At 38.7% G+C, this 20386-nt stretch overlaps 1 protein-coding gene across 7 annotated transcripts in view; it reads left to right on the top strand.

The window, feature by feature from the left end:
* The window catches only part of EYA1 (EYA transcriptional coactivator and phosphatase 1), a 149636-nt gene extending 130933 nt beyond the window's left edge, over window positions 1-18703 (top strand). For all 7 annotated transcript variants that reach the window (XM_064703547.1, XM_064703546.1, XM_064703545.1 and 4 more), the window contains 6 exons: window positions 5817-5875; window positions 6069-6229; window positions 6423-6537; window positions 6834-6955; window positions 9162-9262; window positions 16553-18703. In XM_064703547.1, coding sequence (XP_064559617.1) covers window positions 5817-5875; window positions 6069-6229; window positions 6423-6537; window positions 6834-6955; window positions 9162-9262; window positions 16553-16633 — 639 coding nt within the window. In that variant the 3' untranslated portion in view covers window positions 16634-18703. The remainder of the gene's footprint in view (window positions 1-5816; window positions 5876-6068; window positions 6230-6422; window positions 6538-6833; window positions 6956-9161; window positions 9263-16552) is intronic.
* The last annotated feature ends 1683 nt before the right edge of the window (window positions 18704-20386 follow it).

The following is a 20386-nucleotide window of genomic DNA, read 5'->3' as shown; positions in this document are numbered from 1 at the left end:
GTGCTGAGCCTTAGCAGTGCTGCTCTTTCACAGGGGCTTGTGCTGTGCCTTAACTGTGCTGCTCTTTCACAGGGGTTTGTGCTGTGCTTTACAGGCTCTGCTCTTTCACAGGGGTTTGTGCTGTGCCTTAGCAGTGCTGCTCTTTCACAGGGGTTTGTGCTGAGCCTTAGCAGGCATTCCGCAATGATGGCTAAGGGAGCTCAGCACTTCAGTCTTTGTTGCCTCAGCTTGAAAGAAAGTGCAGAGGATTTTTTGTATTTAGCAAGCACAGAAGTACAGTGGAGAAGCATTAGGTACAGTTCATACTATATATAAATATATATATATATATATACACACACACACACACACACATACACGCGCACACATGTGGATGTTTCGATTGTTCCAATTTCCAACCTGCACATACCAGGGATTTTATCCTTCTAGTCAAGTGGAAACCAGAGGTTGACTCCTAAAGCTTAATGAATGCTGGCAAATAGTGTTGGTGCATGTGGTCACAACTATGAGTAAAAAGATGGGGGCATGGGGCATTCACAGCCTAGCTTTGAAATACGTAATTGTTGCCTGGAAAAACAAAATTGACTATCGGTAACTCTGTGATTCCAAAGGAAGCACATTGTGATGGCTAGTAGGAGTGAGGAGTATTTGTGGAGTAGATAATAGTCTTAAAGGGTATATACAACTGAAAGGGTGTATATATCTTATTCCTGGAAAAGACATAAACAGAGGTACTCCTGTCATAAAAAGCTGCATTAAAATCACAGCAGTGTACACTTGGGGATTTTTATTTTATTTTATTTTTTTTTACAAATACTTCACATTTATAAAGGATTGCATCTTTAACTTGTTTTGCTAGATCTGTTCTCACATGTACATGACCAAATTTCTCTACTGTTCAGTAGGGAAAATGAAGCAGTGGATATAATTGCGTAATGACAGATATGAGAGGAACAGAGAATCCTAGCAATCATTTCCTGTGAGTTGGCCAGCTTCCAGGATGTCTCAATGGGCCCGCTGATGTAAAGGCAAAATGAAAATAGCTCATTCTGAAGGGTACTTGTTGGTTGGGGGTTTTTTTCCCTCTCTCATTTGACTTTGCAGACTAAGGTATTGGAATAATTAGTTGGCAGTGTGGTGTTAGTTTTCTCACGGTAAATTAAGCAGATTAACCAAATGTGGAAACGTATTTTAGCTACAATCAGCAGATTTGAAGCTGTAATACTTCAGCATCCTCTGAGGTTATGTTAATATTATTCACATTATTCCTCTCTATTATGTGCAGACTTTTCCACAGTTACCTTATGTCAGTGTTTATTCAAAGGCAGCAGAATTATTAGATTCATTTTTGTTAGTTTTGTAACACAGAAATGTAGGGGATCAGCATGCTGGCTGTTGCGTCACTCCACTTGGCATGTAGTATTGGCATGGATAAGAGAACTATTATAACAGCCTTAATCTCTTTTTTTATTATTATTGTTATTAATTTTCCTACAGTAAGTTGAGTAGTGAAGCATATTTTACATAATTATGGCAGAAGTACACAACTTGACGGGTGGTAGTGAAGGAGCAAAGTAATATAAATATTTGGAGAACATTTCTGCCATAAGTTAATGCTTTGCATATGAATCTTTATAAAGATTCTAAGTTAGTTTAAAGGAATGATTCCAGAGGACTACATAGGTCCAGGCATTTTAAGAGCTGTGAATGATGACTGTGGAGCATCTCTGGGAGTTTTTGGCTAGTCATACAAAAACAGAAAAGAGAAGGAGGAAAACTCAGCAGGAAGAAGTTAACAAATGCTTTGGGAATGGAGGAGGGAGAAGACATAAGCTTTCCATGTACAAATCTTAGGCTAGACTCACCTAGTCATTCATTTTTGATTGCTGTTTGTCTTTGGCTTGCTGCATTTGACTGGAGACACTCACTTAGCAAATGGTTGCAGCAGCTTTAAGCTGCTCCTGCAAGCACATATGTGCTGCTGCTTCGAGCCCCAAAGCAGAGCTGATAGAAGGGAATGGAGAAACAAATCTCAGCTATTCCATGCAACATCTGTTGGTTTAATTGAGCTGCTGCAGGAGATTCAATCTAAGCTACCAGCTGTGGCACAGAAAGGTCTGAGGGACACAAACACATGGATCCGTGCAAGCCAGCTGTGTGAAAGAGCAAAAAAGGACAGCATGGACAAGAACTTCTTAAGCTACTATTGGTAGATTTGCCAGGTTACACATGCTGACAATCCCATTTTCCCTCAAAATGTTATTTCTAAACAATACCAAGTACATTTTGCTTTCCAGGGATTGGTCTGAAAGTGCAGAGCTGCACCTCAGCCTGTCTGGCTGAAATACAAATCTTCAGTACAAACATGTTAGCACTTGTAGTTCCTCCTGAAGATTTCAAACTGGATACACTGAAGCTGCAAGGTCAACATGTTTAGGAGCAAAACACAGCTAGCTGCATAGGCTTTATGTGTAAGCCACAGGATATTTTGCTCTTTATTTGCCAATTCAGCCTATTTTAAGAGAATCCCACAATTTTAATTTTCTTCTTTGGACTTGACTGCTAAACTGATCATGTCATAATAAAATACATCTGCATAAATAACAGTGTTTCTACAGGGACTCTCAGTATTGGTTTCAGATATCACTTTGCCAGAGAATTAGGGGGAGAATTCTAGTACTGTATTTCCTCTGAAAATTTTACAAAAATTTCAAATACATTTGTGAAATTTTGAAATGATGAGCCTGCAAACAAACTTTTTTTTTTTTTTTCTGGATGGCCATTTAGCGATAAGTCAGCTCCCCTCACTTTTCTGAGAAGCACTTGAGGATTTTAGAGTCTATGTGTATACATACATACACCTTTGTGAAAATGTTCTGGTTTGAAAGGCATGCTTTATTTTTTAGGCAGTGTTTTACCATATCCCTGATTGTGGTGCATATTGAGCTAACTGCTATTTTAAGTTGTTGATGGTGCGTGCTTGCTTATATCTAATCAGAGGACAAGCAGTGTCTCAGGTAGCTCACAAATAGAATGTTCCACACAAGCCAAGCAGGTGGAAACAAATACAGGGGGTTCTGATGTAAGAATGGACCACATCAATTAATGATAGGCCGGTAATTGGCTTCTTTGAAGAATTACTTCTAAATAACTTCCCTGCTAAAAGGGCAATTGCTAAATGAATGTTTTTCCTTACCGTGTTCAGGGGTGGAAAAATGCAGCCATCAGTCATTAGCCCAAAGTCTGAGTCAGCTAGACAGTGTGAAAAAATACCTGGCACTCAAAGCTCACATTTAGCCTCAAAGCCGTGCCCTGCCACTCAAAAGGAACAAAACAGTCGTGCACTGTTTGTGACCTCCCTTTAGCTGTAACATAGTGTCAATCACACTGGGCTTTAATCCTTTCCAAATTATAACATGTATCTCTTGTGCTTTGTTCCCTTCCTGCCTTTTTTCCTTCTTTTATTCCTGACAAAAGAGGACAGTATCTCGCTCTTATAATAGTCAGTATTTTGTCAGAAATTTGCAGTGCTTGTGACATTTCCTTCCTTTTTCTTACTTTCTTGGTGCTTTCTGTACCTTTGCCCTATCAGATTTTAGTCTCGGATTTATTTTCTGGGCTTTTCTCTCCAAAATAATTCTTTCTTTTGATGCCACGATTTCTATTTCTAACATATCACTGCGGTTCTCACTGTTTCCTTACCAAGCAAGTGGTTAGACAGAAGGGGAGAATGGCATGATCCAAGGCTTGTGATGGTCCCAAGTTCTTGTGCTGTGAATTAATGTTCCAAGTCCCCAGGTTTCTCTCTAACTGTGGTATCTACATGTAGTGGTCTCATTCTTCCTTCCTCTATCTTTTCCCTGAGAGAGTTGAATTTGGAAGATTTTTGAGTTATTCCTTCCTCCATCTGCTCCTTTGAGAAGATGAGCTTCTACTCCTTCCTTTAGTTTTGTGGTTGCAAAAAAAAAAAAAGTTTCTTTTTAACAGATTTCTATTTTGAGTCCTCTTCTCCAGCAGCTTGTTGCAGTTGTCATTCATAGTTTCTAAGCTGGGGAAGGAGAAATCACTGAGCAGTAGAAGAGTAACTAAAGTGGGAAACTAATGAATTCAGGAGGGTGTTTCTTCTTTAGCTTACATTCAGCTCATATTTGAATTGTTAATGTGGTATGCATTTGGAGGGACATTTGCTCTAGGTTTTAAACAGAAAAACAGTAAAAAATTATGTGAATTTGATAACTTGCTGAAGAAGCTTCTTGGCTCTTTTTTCAGCCAAGTTGATTTTCAAAGCCTGGCAGCATATGCTCACACTTGCAGTTTCAGCTGTGTCTGTACATCTAATGCATTTTGTCTGCCTAAGGAGGAAATTCACTGTATGCTGGTTAAATATGAGCAAATGTAATATTGTCTCTCCTGTGCTGATTGTCACTCCTACCTCTCTCTTTAGCACAAGCTACCTATGCATAAGATACAGAAGAGTAAGCATTACAGTAAGAATATGTTGTACAAGTGTAAAAGACCACACCTTGTTCTTCAAAACATTTCAAGTTTCTGAGGCATTTTTTGTAAACCAGTGTTTTTAAAAATCTAGAATCCACAGCCACCATGTGAGGCCACATAGGCTTCTTCAGCTTTTTTCTTATCTGAGGTTGTTGACCTCAGGAGAGGAGGAGAAGGTTACAGGGTCAAAGTCTTTTCCTCCTTGGAGCTTGCTGCTTGCTGGGAGAGGGTTGGCTGGAAAATAGATGTTTTAGAAAAAGGGTTGAGGGTCATGATTTTAATTCTGTTAGGGAACAGCTGGTTTGAGTTTCTTTCCACTTCTATCTTCCCTCCCTTCCTCACAAATCCATGGAGAGAAAAAAATTTGTTCAGAGGAAAGCAACACAAAAATAAAGAATTGCAGCATTTTCATGTTTAAAATAGATCATACTTGTTATAGGACTTCACATTAGGAGAGAGAGGAGGAAATTATTAAAATAATTGAAATCCCTTATTGTTACAAGCATTGAATTGATATTGATCTAAAGTGTCAGAGGTTTATTTGTTTTCCTGCCAACAGTTAAAATGTTAATAGTAATGTTTTAATGGATTTTTTGTGGATTAACAATATACATTGCAATTTTTAATTTAGTGATGGAGAAAGCTAATTTTTAATATATTGTGTTAGTTTGCATAAAAGCAGCTGAAGAAAGATGGTTTGATTTGGGTATTTCTGTTCAGATTTCCTTCATCTTTGCATGCTGCTTTCATGCACTAAGACCAAAGAGAGAGAAGGAAACTCACAACTCTCAAATGAATGGCAAACTAGGAACAGATTTTTCATCTGCACTCCTCTGAAACACTGGCCTCAGGCTGTGTTGGTGTGTGGCTCAACAGCAATCAGAGGTCATAATTTCATTGGCGGTTAGCATCAGGTTTAATTTTTCTAATATGTTACATTTACCAAAATGTCTGGTTTCAGTTACACTTATGCACTGACTGAATCAGCTTTGAGCAGCATGATGTTTTAAGGTACCTGAAAGGCTACAAGAACGTTTATGGAACACATATGCTAATTGTTTTTAACCACTTTCATTTCTAAACACAAAAATGTGTTTTTGGAAAGCCATTTAACAGTAGTAGCTAATGACGGTGTGCATTTATTCTAAGAAAAGAGCACAAGGAATAGGTAAAATAGTTGTTTTAACAAGACTGCCATCTACTGATTTCCACAATTAAAAATATCCCTGATGACTAGATTGGTCATAGATTTTTTTAAATAGCTTTGTTTTCAAAATTTGCAAAATCAAGAAAATTATGAAATCTTTCTGTCACCTTAGGAATGCGACCAGGTTCACATTGACGACGTGTCTTCAGATGACAACGGTCAAGATTTAAGGTACAAGAGAACTCATTAAGATAAACAGTTACTTTGCAAATTCCTTCCTGGGCGAGGGATGGGCTGCTGCGATGCTCACAGTAGCCTGCTCTCTTTTAGCTGTCTTCTTTGCAGCCCAGCCAAGTGGGTAGCTGGTGGTTCAATGCAGCCTGTTGCCTTTTATTAATCCGTGGGGTTTGTTATCCCTGCCCAGCACGTATAACTTCGGAACCGACGGCTTTCCCGCGGCTGCCACCAGCGCCAACCTGTGCCTGGCCACCGGCGTGCGCGGAGGAGTGGACTGGATGCGGAAACTGGCCTTCCGCTACAGACGAGTAAAAGAAATATACAACACCTACAAAAACAACGTTGGAGGCAAGTGACTCTGGAGTGTCTAACTAACATGGATTATTAGAGGTGGTAAATGGGAAGAACTGGTTTCTACTCCTTTCTAGGAGTGAGCTGCTTAGTTTGCAGTGTGCAGAAAATTGTCTGAGCTGGTGAAAGCAAAGGAAAATGACAGACCATACTTAGTACCAGTGCAGACATGCCCTTGTCTACTCCACAGGTCTTCTTGGTCCAGCAAAAAGAGAGGCTTGGTTACAACTGAGAGCAGAAATTGAAGCTTTGACAGATTCTTGGTTAACACTTGCACTGAAAGCACTCACCCTCATACATTCGAGGTGAGTATGGAGAGTAGGGAGGAAACTCCAGCATGTCTGATTATGATCTGGAAGAGGCTGTCTGGTGTGGTGGGCAAAATGCTGAAGCTGGAGGACCTTATCCTCGTTTCTTATTCTGATCTGACTATGCTGCACCTTGTTCCTTGATACAGTGGTAAAAAAATGCTCTTTTTAAGTGGTGATAATAATATTGAAGGCGTTCTGATGGGAGGGGTAAGACTTTCCTTCTATTGTTTTGTTTTTTTTCTTCTTTCTGTTTTGTTAAAAAAGGATATTTGCATTTTTCTCTTCTGTAGGACAAACTGTGTGAACATTCTCGTAACAACTACTCAGCTAATTCCAGCTCTGGCAAAAGTCTTGTTGTATGGACTAGGGGTTGTATTTCCCATAGAGAATATTTACAGTGCAACTAAAATAGGTGAGCTATTTTCATCATGTTGTGATACATTTAAAGCTGTATTTCTAAAAAGAAAAGGTATTGTAGTCTATATTTGATTCTAACTTGCTTTCACTTTCATGCTTTGTAGCAAATACAGAGATTAGTAACATCAGATCCTCATGAAACATTGCTAAAGCATCCTAAAAGTGCTTTTTGAATGTGTGATGATCCAGCACAGAACGTTTTTTATAGCTCTATTAACAGTGGTACAGTCTCTGTTAGGAAGAAATGTAAAAAAAGATTGCTTTTTTCATCATTTCTCAAAACTGTGGGGCTGTGTAGCAGTTGAGAAGGGTTTTTAATAGGCAGTAAGTACAGAACACTGAAGTCTCCCTGGAGCAGCAGTAGGAGAAGTTCTGTAAAGGTAAGCCCTGGCTTATTTGTTTTCATGGGCTCTGGAGAAAATTTTGGTAAACAATTTACCAGAAGCAAGAGTGTTTTGCTGCAAAAAGTAATTATTTAACTTTCTTCATACTGACTGTAATAAGCTTCAGCCAGGCAAATGTTTATTTCTGTTTTCTGGTTCAGTATAAAAGATGTTATTCTGAGTATGTAGAAGTACCCCAGACCAGATGGCAATAGTGTTTGTAGTTTTTAATGTGATTATGACATATCTGTTCTGTCTCAGATTCCCTCATAATTGTGGGACACAAGAACACATTTTTCATCTGTTCTTAAGTATCTTAAGTGTAATACAGCAAGCTCAAATGGTAGGATATTTTTGATTTTTTTTAACAAGACAAAACAAAAATTGGCTCCTAGTTTTACAGAGAAATTTGAAAGCATTCCCATCAAATATTTAAAATTTTTCCTGAATATAAAAGTTATAGTGCCCTCTATCAAAACTTTGTAGCAAATTATAGCTTTGAAATATAGTGCTTTAAATACACATTTTAATTAAAACATATTTTAATAAATCTTCACTTGTGACTTCACATATATGGGGTAGAAGGGTGGTTTTGGAAAAATATGCTCTGTCACTGACTGTCACAAGAAACCATGAGATTTCTGTGACATAGCATGATTCATAATGTTCAAACACTGTTCCAGCTTAGTGTTGGAGGTTTCTTATGCCTGGGGCTACTGTCAAATGGTATCATTAAGTAGTTTGGCTTCTGTAATGTCTAGAAAACTTCATTTAATTTCCAGCCTACTTTTTCTTATGCTTTTATTGTTCTTTAGCTGAAATAACTATTTTATAAACTACAATTCTTCCCATCCATTGCTGTAGACACTCAGCATATCCCACAGCCAGACTAAAGTGACCTTTCATAATGGGGACATTTGGGAAAACTCAAATTTAGGTTTTTGCTTTCTTTTGTCTTCTCAGTACTGTACCTGAAACTTCCCAGTAGGGGTACAAATTGAAAGAGAAGAAATTTAGGTTACCTATCAGGAAGAAATTCTTTACTGTAAGGATGGTGAAACATTGAAACACATTGCCCAGGGAAGTTGTGGATGCCACAACCATGGCAGTGTTCAAGACCAGGTTGGGTAAGGCCTTGGATAACCTGGATAACCTTGGATAACCTTAAATAATCTATTATAGTGGGACTGTCTCTGCACATGCCAGGATGAGTTGGGACTCAATGAGTTTAAGGCCCCTTCCAACCCTTAGCATTTCTGTGATTCTGTGGTACTTGCGCATAGGGCTGGAGCACTGAGATCATTTCCCTAGGTGTGTGCAGGGAAAGAATGACCTATATGAATGGATCCCAGTGCAGGATCAAGGACATGGCCCATGTATTGGATTACAGGCATTTAAATCTTAATCTTTTGAGTGACCTTCTAAGTCAAGGTACTACTGTTTTAAGAGCTGTGATTAATCAGGTAACACATTTTGGAGAAAAAGATAGAATTTCAACTCAACTTCAATCAATTTACTCAAATCAAGCTACTGGTCATAAACAAATGGTAGATAATTCTCCTGGTGGTAAAATTCCCCCCAAAACCTGTGTCATATTAGGGAATGAGACAAGAAAGGTCATATTGTGGATCTCTAGTATGCTGTCTATGCTGCAGTCAGCCTTGATGCACCATACTGAGGGAGAGACTCTTCTCATCTTTGTAGGTCTACTTAAGAAGTCCAAGGGTTGGGGAGATCCAAGCTAAAAAGCTAAAACATTATTTATTTGATGACATCCCATCACCGCCTACCTTGAATTGTCTGATCTTTTTCTTTCAGGAAAGGAAAGTTGTTTTGAGCGAATAATTCAAAGATTTGGAAGAAAAGTAGTGTATGTTGTTATAGGAGATGGTGTCGAAGAAGAACAAGGCGCAAAAAAGGTAATGGCCTTTTTTTGGTGAGGGTTGGTTAAAAGAGTCTGGAAAATTGTCTTTTCTTCAGCACGGGACAGCATGCACTGACATTTAAGTTGGATATCTTTGCCTTATAAAATCTGTGTTGAGTATATCTAGTAGAAAGCCAGGTAAGCCTATAGATAATGATTTGCCCTGCTGTTCTCCAAAAGACACATTAAACTATGTATGTTTGATGCATTTCAAAAAGGGGCCTGAAAATGGGCCCTGGCTTTTGTGCCAAGAGCTAACAGTTCTGTTTTCCTTGGCAACCCAAAATACCGCATAGGATGTTATGAATGTAAGCAAAATATGGTGATTCTTAGTGATCAAAGGCAGTGTGCTGTTTAACTGTATGAAATACGTATATGTCACACCTTAAAAAGACATGTAGGACTGGAGTAGGGAGACAGGAATTTCCGTTTTCTTGTGTGTCCATAATTTGGATTCTTCATTCAGACAACAACCTGTGGCTTGGCATGCATTCATAATCTCAGATAACTGAGCAAAGAATACTATTTGACTGTCTATTATTTTTTGCTTCCCACTGAGGAGAAGGGAAAAAATGGGTTTTTTTTCAATGTGAATTAAGCTGTATAAAAAGCAACACTTTCCGTTCACAGATAGTAGGCTTTATTTGTAATCTTGCTAAAAAGCTACCCTAGGTAGTCTGCAGATACACACTCTTTGCTTGGAGGAATGAGGCATAACCTTGGCTATTTGAATAATAGGAGAAAGAGCAGGAAAACGGGCATTTTTGTTTTTGCTCCCTTTCACAGATAAATTGCTTTTACACAGCTATTTTTTCACCACAAAACTCTCTGTGATACTTCTCTCTCTTTCCACTGCGACTTTCTAAATGGGAAAAGTGAAACTAATTAGTCCACATGGCGTTTTAACAACCATTGACTGGTTTTGCTTCATGAAATCTGGGTTTTGTGCCCCTGAAGCCTCGCGGGTAGGTTCCCGGCTTGTCCCAGCACTTTGCAGAGTCTCAGTTTCATATATCCCTTTGGCGGAACAGTTTGCTCCTTTCTCCTTCAGAAATGCCTTTCATCTTTGCAGAGAAATGTTTTCCCGCTGCAAATGATTACATTTTAAAAGCTGTATTTAAGATCGGGGGAAAAAAAAAATTCCTTCTCTTTGTTCCTTTTCTGTTGCTTGGTGAAATAGTGTTGTATATGATAATGGCAGGAGTAGTCCTTTTGGTAACATTATCTATTCCAATGCTTTTTTCAACAGGAAACATGATTCAGAAAAGCATAAGGGAAAGCCTTTCCAGTCACTAAGAGGAGTAGCAGTATAGAAAGTTCTTTTGTGCAATTACTTCTGTGTATTCTTTCCTGGTGGAAGGAATTTTCAGGTTGAAAGCATGTTAGATGCTCTGGATTAAATTATCTGCTGCAGCAATGCCAGAGAAGTCAATAAGTAGACCAGCAGCCCTGCCTTTCTGCATAAACTATCAATCTGATTTAGGAAGATGCTTCTGGGATTCATGTCCTGCTTCTTAGTCCACCAAATAAGAACTCACCCTTTCACACTGTGAATGCAGGCTTTGCCTTCTAAGTTTTTTCCTTCCCATCCTTCAAGAGTAGAAACCTTATCTGGAGAGCACACAGACAAGACAGAAGCTTTGCCTCCCCAAAACTACCCAAAGCATCTCAATCGAGAGTGGCATAACTGTCCTGTGATGTACCCCATTGTCATGCTTACTCCTAAATTTTGGTAGCTGGTTCCGTCCTGCCTTGCTTCCCATCAGCATGTCAGCTTTTGTGGTATTCTCCAGAGAAGGGACAGGTCTTCTGTTACCCTTTGCACAGCAGTTTTCTGAAGGGCTTTGGCCTGAGGTGAAGCCATTAGCATATGTGTGTTTCTTTACACTATTTAGAGCATAAACAGCACAACATTCTTTAGATAGCACTTCATTGTTTACATATAAACTGTAATGAGTCTTTTCAAGTGAGCATATAAATTCAAGCCTATTTAATTAGGGTTTTTTTTATTCTGTGTTCATTCAGTGTATTTAAAAAAAAGTTGAGCTTCCAGCTTAGGAGTTAACAAAGTTAAGGTTAAATTATTAAAAAAAAATTTACCAATCATTTATAAATTCCTTCATCATAAAACAAGATTTTCATGTATGTCCTTCATCATGGAAAATATTGAGTCAATACAGCAGTAGGAAAATAAAAGAAACTTTTAAAATCTTTTTATTATTGTCATTAGTATAAAAATTCAATAATAGAAATTTCTTAATGCCACTTAAAAGATCATTGCTTTATTGAGAAACATTTTTAGGATAAACAGTTTGGTAATAAAATGCCTCTTTTGGTTGATGCAAGTAAACATAATACACTGAGAAAACTGCACACTGTTACATTTCTGGTAGCATTAGTTGAACTAGGATAGTGACACTTTTGTTTAGCTGTCGCTTCCATCAAAATGTTTGATGAGACAGTTAAACTCTCAGGATGTTTGCCCTGTGGATTGAGGAATGATTGTACCCTTCTGGGTCAGTGCAGCAGCCCATGAGTTTGGCTGTAACACTGGGGCTCACACAAAGATTGCTACCTTCACATCAGCTTCCCCCAGAAAAGAGGGAGAGAAGGGCTGAGAGAAGTCAGTGTGAAACTCCAAAGGGTGCCCTGGAGCTGCTGGCACCAGTGTGGGTCAGAGCCACCACCTCAGAGTGCCACTGTGGTGACACAGCTGTTCTCAGTGCAAGGGTCTGGGGGCTTCTGCCAGAGACTCAATCGTCTCAGCATTTTGGTTTGCTTTGCTTTGTTTTGTGTTCTGGGTTTGCGCGTTATTTTGTTTTGTTGTGTTGTGTTTTGTGCTCATCTTTTGCCTTTGTCTTTGGAGACACGTTTAGGAAATATTAATAAGACAGAAAAACCCCAGCTCCTGAGTTTTTCTGCTTAGGAGAAGTCTCCAAAGGATTTCTAATTTGTGAGATGAGACAAAGGCTCCTATGCACTGAGAAGCTGGATTTTACATCAGGTGATTCGGGAGAGCCTAGGCAAATGGGCTTCTCCTTTGTCTCCAAAATGGTCATGCTGCCTGGGAGGAAAAATCATAAATCTTTGTGGAGCAATAAATAGAATATAAATGGGTATCCAATATGCCACTGCTTTTAAGCTCAGAGTCACACTGTGCTGGTCAGGTCTGGGGTAGGAAGTAAAGACGGCCGCTTAGCAAATCTGGCAGGAATACAATAAAAATACCATGAAAGATGACAAAAACTGATGAGTTTTCTATTCAAATCCATCACAAATCTCAGGAGTAATTTTTTTGTAAAAATATGTATTCATTTAAGGGAAGGAGGATAGAGGGTAATCTGGACTTTTTGGTGTTGCTATCAAAAAATGGATTTGTTTTGCATATGTATTAATAGCAGCACTATTTTGTGGAGTAAAATAGCTGAAGTTTTGTACATTTAGTAAGTACACGCTGAAAATAAAATTATTTCTATTTCAGAAATAAAATAGCTTAATATCTTAGATTATTTAATAGTACTCTAATTATTAGGCTTACTAAATTTGTTGTTTCATTTTTTATGCTTTTTACATTAAAATCAAAATTTTGCCACCAGATTTAATTTCAAAATGTCATCAAAATCAAATAATTTAAAAGTTCATAGATGTTTTACTACTCAGTATCATCTACCAAACAATTCATGATTTTTAAAGATAAATGTTTCATATTTACTTGGAATATGTTGAAATAGTAGACTTAGGGTTCCATTAGATATTAATGCATCCAGTTTCACCACCTATTTATTAGTGGTTAGCATTTGTCATCCATTCTCCCGCAGCAGCAAATGTGAGATTAGCATTTCTTGCTTGGCTCAGAGTAGAAGCATTCTGCATGACAGGGGTGTGCTAAGTGTTGGCAGGGATGGCTTTTTAAAGGCAATATTTAGTACAAATATATACAAAGGGTCTCTTGCTCTCTCAAATGATCTCAAGTCATTTGGCAAGAGAAAATGTACTTTCATCTCATGGGAGTGTTGCCACTTTTGATGTGGCTGAATAGTTGTGAATCAACAATGCATGTTAATACAGGAATAATGGATCAGGTTGTGTATGATAATTTTCTTACTTTAAGGGTTCTAGTTTCATACAGTCATTATCTTAGATGGGGTGAAAATTAGTATGCATGCCTCATGAAAACACAGGCATATATATGAACACATATGTATGAGGCTCTATATATACACCCAAACATACAGATATATATAGAGCTGTATCAGGTTTGTTTCCCCTCCTCACAGCTCTGAAGGCTGTAGTGTAGGGTCAGACTGATGGAAATCTGAATTGTCCACATTCAGCCATGCCCAGGGCATCAGAGCAGATTCCAGCCCCATGCAGCCACCATGTTCCCTTGATGCTTTATTTCTCAGTGTGTGCAGCTGGCTTTTAGACCTGCATGAAGGAGAACTGAAAATAATAATAATCCTGAGATTTACACAACCTCCTTTTTTCGTGAGACTCTCTATTGTCATTCCACACTTTGCTGCTGTAACTGCATGGAGTAAATATAGGTATATTCCTTTCACAGACAGACAGACATAAATAAAGCAGAGGGCACTTAACTGAATTTGAGATAGAAATATATAGTCAAAATAATGACTGCTAACAGTTTTGCTTTAAAATCTGACCATCAACAGCTGACCCATAAACAGGGTAATCCAAAACTCGATATTGCACATGGGCATCTAGCACGAGGTGCTGTAATTTGATTTAGCAGAAGCTAAACCTTCTGTTAAATCAATCAGACTCTTTAACTGCTCTATCTGCCTGGTGTGTGTATGCTCTGTGATGCTGAGGTTGTTACTAGGGAAGCAGTATAAAGCTGGAACTGCATGGAGTGGGAGTAGGAAGCCAAGAATTTATTCCTATAGCTCTCCCTATTCATTGGTTTGCTGCCTGACCTTGGAGGGCATCCATGTCATTGACCTGGCTTCTGCAGAGGTTCTTTGCATAGGCAGGTGTCCACCAAAGTCCTTGCCACACACATCATAGGTATGCTGTTTACACCTCCCTGACCCAGTGGCTAAAACAGACCTGCTGCCAAGCTGACTAAGAGGAGGAGCAGGGAGCTATGGCTGGCTGTCAGGGAGACCAGCTGTGTCCCACCTGGCAGGGGTGTGAGAGAGAAAAGGGAAGCTGCAACCTCCCACAAAAAGGAGGCAGCACTGCTGAGCATCGCCGACCTGTGCTGTCATCTGGCAAACACAGCGTGGACCTGCTGCAGGCACAAACCTGTGACTCTTTGTGCTTGATGTAGTATCCCTATCAGATATTTCAAATTCTGCCAGAAAGATCTTGCAGCCTAAGTTAGACAGGTGCACAGAAGCTTTTGCAAAATCCAGAGAATGGCATGGCTAGTAATTTTTATTTTGTATTGCTCTTGCTGGTTCATTTCCTGAACATGATGCAAGAAGTTCATCTTTAGGAAATCTGTGAGTTGGAAAGCAGCAGTGTCAGGCCTGACAGAGCACAGAGGGTAGGCTGCCTGTATAATGTAACAGGGAATAAAGATCCTGGGACATGGAGCTGTAACTGAGTGAGCTAACTGCATCAGCTTTCTGTAGCTGATGGAGCATAGAGACAGTACAGTGGAAGTCCAGACTGAACATGTAAAGAAAAAAAGTGTTGTAGTGTTTAACATTTCCTTCTTAAGGAAAAAGATCCATCTATAAAAGTGTTTTGGAAATATCACAAGCATTAAAAAAAAAAATGCCTCTATTGTCTCTCTAAATTTTGTTTGGTTTGTTGTCTCCATTGTCAGCCATCGCTCATGAATTTATCTTTAATCTGAGATTCAGTCAGCTGTTTCTCAAGGCTTTCTAACACTCTAGAGCAAAGCAAAGCAGAACAGAAACTGCTATAATGGTGTTTTCTTGGAGGTCAGTTTGTTTTCTTCCTGAAGAAATTCCTTTGCTCTAGAAGCTGGGCATACTCTGAATGTGGGCATGTGTTGATGCCTCCATATTGCATCTTCATTCGAATCAGGAGTGTCATATCAAAGAGGATGTTATAGACTGAGTGCTAAGGTGTTTGCCTTCTGAGACGGGTACAGAAATTACAGTAAATGTGCAGATGGAATCAGTGAATTTAACATTGTTTTCAAAATTTTTCTCTAACTTAAAATTTGAGAAGACCAGAATGAAAAAAGGAAAGCAGAATAAAAGTGACAGAGGAGATGGAGTTTTGCCACTGATTTCAGTGGAATTAGGAATTTACTCAGGAGCTGCTGAAGTAGGATGATGAATGCCTCTTTGGAAAATCATAGATAAAAATGGTTGGGGAACTTAGAAGCTAATGTGATAATTAATTGCTTGTGGTTTGCCTCCTAAAGATGCCAGGACACAAACTGACCCGATGAAAAGGTGAACACAATCACGATGGCCTTCAGAATACTGTTGAATTGAAACTATTTTCCCATTGGATAATTTCCTGACAAAAGCTCTTTTTTCTTATTTTTTAATTTATGCAAAAGTTCTTCTTGACATTATAACCCCCAGTTTCAAGTATAAAGGTAGTTCTTAAGCAGATTTTTACCCTTCATGAATGAGGTGATCTGTGCTTTTTCCTGGGATTTGTGTTTTTGGTTTATTCAAGTTCTTTGCAAAAGTATTTGTGCTCCAGACAGATTTTATTACAACTAATAAGAAAAAAAGATGTATTTATTTTAATGTCCCACATGGAATAGATGCTTTAAGATCAGTGTTAGCAATGACCAATGTTATACAAGCCACTGGGATTAAAATCTTTTCGAAGTGATGTGAGCAACACGTGAGTTATTCTGAATCACCATTTCTCTGTTCTTAACTCTTCTGCCAAGAGTAGATTTTTATAAGGAGCAAATACGTTTTGAGAGTAAACAACACTTTCACTTTCTTTATTTTCTTTCTGTTTCCTTCCTGAAACTACCCACGTGCTTCATGTGTATTGATTTCTTTTTTTCCAAAAGTAATGTTTTCTTCTGCAGTGCTCTAAAATCTGTTTTTCGTATAAAGAGATGAGAAGCCCCTCCCTTCCTTATGATCTCCTGATGTGTTTGCTGTAGTTTCTATTGCAAATAGATTTGCTGTTATTGAGAATTTATGCTTAGGGGGTGGGTCAGAGAAACCAGGCATAAACATGAAGGACTCAAGGTTTTAAGAGTTCTTTTTCTCTCCCTCAAGTGTTCTCTTATCCCTGTGAAAGACAAAGGGTGCATCTAAGTACCAGAATGCTTGGGGTTATTTTTACATGTTGTCTGTGCTGTTCACAGCATGCTATGCCATTTTGGAGGATCTCGAGCCACTCTGACCTTATGGCCCTTCACCATGCCTTGGAACTGGAGTACTTGTAGCAGCTTAGCAGCACTTTCAAACCTCAGAGCCTCCTTCTGCCCGTGGATGAGATGCCTGTGTCTTGTGTCAGCATTGGACTAGAGAACTCTGTGATTTCAGCATGTTGACGTACAGCTGCAGTCGGGGTTAACCCTTGCCCTTTCAGTGAACAGAGGAGCAAGTCCTTTTCTTCAGAACAGCTGTTGGCTCCGGCACTGCCAGCCCAACCTAAATAAGCCATGCGAGTGTTTGAACAACTCATCTTTACCACATTTGCTACCAAAAAGAAATAGAGAAGGAAAAAACAAAATGGGAAAAAAATTTAAAAAAAGAAGAAGAAAAGGAAATAAGAGGTTCATACCTGTGAAGAAAAGAAAAAGGACCTGCAAATGCTTTGTAGTTTTTAGCCTCTTCAATGTGACACACACAATTTCTTCAACACAGCAAACTTGATTGCACAATGAAGACTGAGATTTTACAAAATACCAGTGGAGTAATTTTCTTATAAAGAAGGTTTACGTTTTGGTTTCTCATACCCAGGGTACTCTGTACATCTTTACTTATTTATGAACAGACTGTATTTTGACATCATATAACTGAGGATATGTATAATAGGATTAAAGGCTATTATAAGCCTTTGCCTTATGGTACAGCAACTACTTTTGATTTTAGCACATTACAGAGTAGTTTAAAATATGTCTAATTTAAACTAATAGGTACATCACTGAGACAATCATGTACAGGAAGAATTTTTTGTGTAAATTTGTAATAATGAATGATTCTTTTACATGTTGTTAAGGTGAATGCTATTGAAAGATAGTAACGCCTTGTTGGTGAAGAATGAGGCCATATGTGCACAAACTTGTGCAGTGCCTTATCAATGTGTTGGATATAAATATGTAGATAATGGATTTTTTTTTAGATAAATTTGTCAAGACCAAAAGCATGGATGTCAAGTGTCAATAGGAATTGGGTTTTGTTCTCAGCTGTTTCTCTGCATTTTCTTCTCTCACCCCCTCTGGTTAAGAAAAGATTGATTTTGTGTGTCCCCCCTGGTTGAAGCAAATACAGAAAAAACACAAGTGAAGAGGAGGCCTTTATTGTCTTTTTGTTTCCTCTTTTAAAGTTAACATAATAACTCTTTTTTAGAGTATTAAAAAATTAATTAGGAGCTCATTCCATAAAGTAGTAGAGAAAGAACACAAATATATTTTAAGATGTAACTTAAACTGGAACCTTGGTACTGAATAGTTTTTGTCTCATCCAAAAATGAAGGAAATTATCATCACTAATATTTTTTGAAATTAGAAATGGGAATATTTTGGAAAAATTAAACAAGGATGCTCATATACATTGAAGTTTTTTAATCCTCTTCCACCAGGAGTCAGATTTTCCTAAGATATAACATCCATTGCCGGCAATGGAAATGCTGAAATGGTTATCAACAAGGAGTTAAAATTTGCTTTTGTCTGTACTAACTTAAAGGACAAACCTAGACCGTGTCTGTCTGTGACTTGTGACTTTTCTGATCTTGAAGGCTTTGAGCTACTTGGTTAAATAAACTGTTAGTCTGACTTTTTTTGGCTTGAATTGTACCAATTCCCTTGGCCCAGTTAAATATCTTATTAAAAAGAAGCCTCACCTTTGTTGGTTAATTTTCTGGGTTTTTTCTTTCATTTTTTTGAAAAAAAACCACCAGCCTCGAAACAGCTACCTGCAAAGCTACAGAGCACCAATGTAGCTACAAATCAACACCCTTCTCTATTGGAGGAATCACATTGCTGCTAGAATAAAATATTTGTGGATTGCCTTAGTACCAACAGAGAGGTTTTTATCCTACCAAGACTTGCACGTGTGCTTTACTTTACCCAGTATGAGTTCTGCAACTCGTGCTGGACTCACGTGCATAAAGCACATTGTGGATAGTTTTTAGAATTGAGACTATCATTAGCCTTTTCTTTCCTAAAGCAAAGTAGACAGTGATGGGGGGGATTGGTGTCTTTTTTTTCTTTGGCTCTTTTCAATTTTTAGTCACTCACGGACTGAAAAAATAACAGTTTATCTGGGCCTTATTGTACAAAAAGTGTGTTGTGTCCACAATTGTGTACAGAATTTTTCTTCATTAATTTTGTTTTAAATTAATAAAATTGATTTGTGAACGTATTAAACAATTGTCTTGTATGCGAGTCTGTGATATTTCTGCCCGCTGGGTTGGGAATGAGGAGACATCTCTCATCTCTTTGCTGTCTCAAGACACAGAAGTTATTCACCTTCTGGTGCACAGGTGAGATGTTAAGCAGGTTAAAGAATACTTGCAACTAGTTTACAGAAGGCTCAGTTAGATGAGCAGCAGTTGTTTTGCTTAGGAGCAGCAGCTTGAGATAGTCAGTGCAGAATAAGGCCTTGGTGTCCTGGAAATGTCTCTGAGGTATGGTAAATGCCTGAACTTCATGGTGCCTCTGTCATCCAAAGCAATCCATATGAATGGATGAGTCTGCCATTCAGACATCCCACTCAGGGCTACAAGTCCCATCCTCTGAGGTTAAACAGACCTGAACATCTGGGAATTCAGGACTCGCATTTAACTTTACCAAGCGAGGAGCAGGGCTGCCCTTTAAATTGGGAAGAATGCCAGTGACCACCATTTTATAGCAGTTTTATAGTTTTGCTGCACACACATGGTCTGGTGAAGATCCCTCTTTGCTTCTCTGCCCATCAGTGAGAGCCTTGGCTGCCAGCAGGTTTTTCCTTACTCTCATTTGCTGGTCTAGTGAGACCTAACAAATGGAAGCAAATCCAAGGACCTGCTTCTACATACTTGGCACCATCATGGAAGTTGCATGCTCAGAGCTGAATTAAATGTTTTTTAACAAATTCCAGCACCAACCATGCTGGAAATTAGTGTGATGAAGTAAGCATGTAAATGCCCCCTGAAGTCAGTGTCTTTCCTTCTGAGCAAATACTCAGAAAAAAAAAAAATCAAGGCTCATAATATGAAAACCCTTTTAAAGTCAAAATCTTGTAAGAAAGAAAGAAGTCCTATACAGTGAAGGAGATAATGTAGGCAATACATGAACTTGGGGTCCACTTTTTGAAACATGTCAGTACTGCTTGAAGTTTCCATTTCTTAGATGCTCGCTGATAAAAATGTTCAGCTGTAATGGTTTTTATTCTAAGAATAACACATATGTAACTTTGAGGTAGTGCCAAAAAAGTGAAATTAAAAATAGTAATTATTATTTATGTCTCTTATGACTGGAATGCATGCTCAGTGAGTGGTACCTTTGTCTCAAAAATGCTTGCCATGCAAGCCAATAAAATATTGTTAGAAATTCTTTTTTGCCTTTTTCTTCAGTTTTCTGCTTCTCTCAGTGTTGAATTCTGCCCTGCATAATTCGAGGATGGATATCAAGAGACATGTTTCTTTGTGTCATATGCCAAGGGAGAGGCACAGGCCTGTCCCAGTCTTCCTGTCCTTGGTCAATGGCAAGGCTGCTCAGCTGCCACTTTTGCCATTCTTTGTTTAGCCAGGCACTGGCTCTACCAAATCTGTCCAGTTCTCTTGTGCAGGCAGAGGGCTAGAAAGAAATGGGAAAATCCAGGGGAAGACAGGCATCTCCCAGGTTGGAAAAACACAGAGAAGAGGTGTGAGGGTTACAAGGCCGCAGCTGCAAGGAGGGTCTGCAGGTAACCAGGAAGGGTCTCTGAGTGGAGCACCCAGTACTCCTAGATGGGCCCAGCAGCTTCCCAGGATTATGCTCAGGAATCTGATG

This window comes from Zonotrichia leucophrys, chromosome 2, assembly GCF_028769735.1.
Source record: "Zonotrichia leucophrys gambelii isolate GWCS_2022_RI chromosome 2, RI_Zleu_2.0, whole genome shotgun sequence".
Taxonomy (NCBI): Eukaryota; Metazoa; Chordata; class Aves; order Passeriformes; family Passerellidae; genus Zonotrichia; species Zonotrichia leucophrys.
This window is presented reverse-complemented; position numbering and strand designations above follow the sequence as displayed.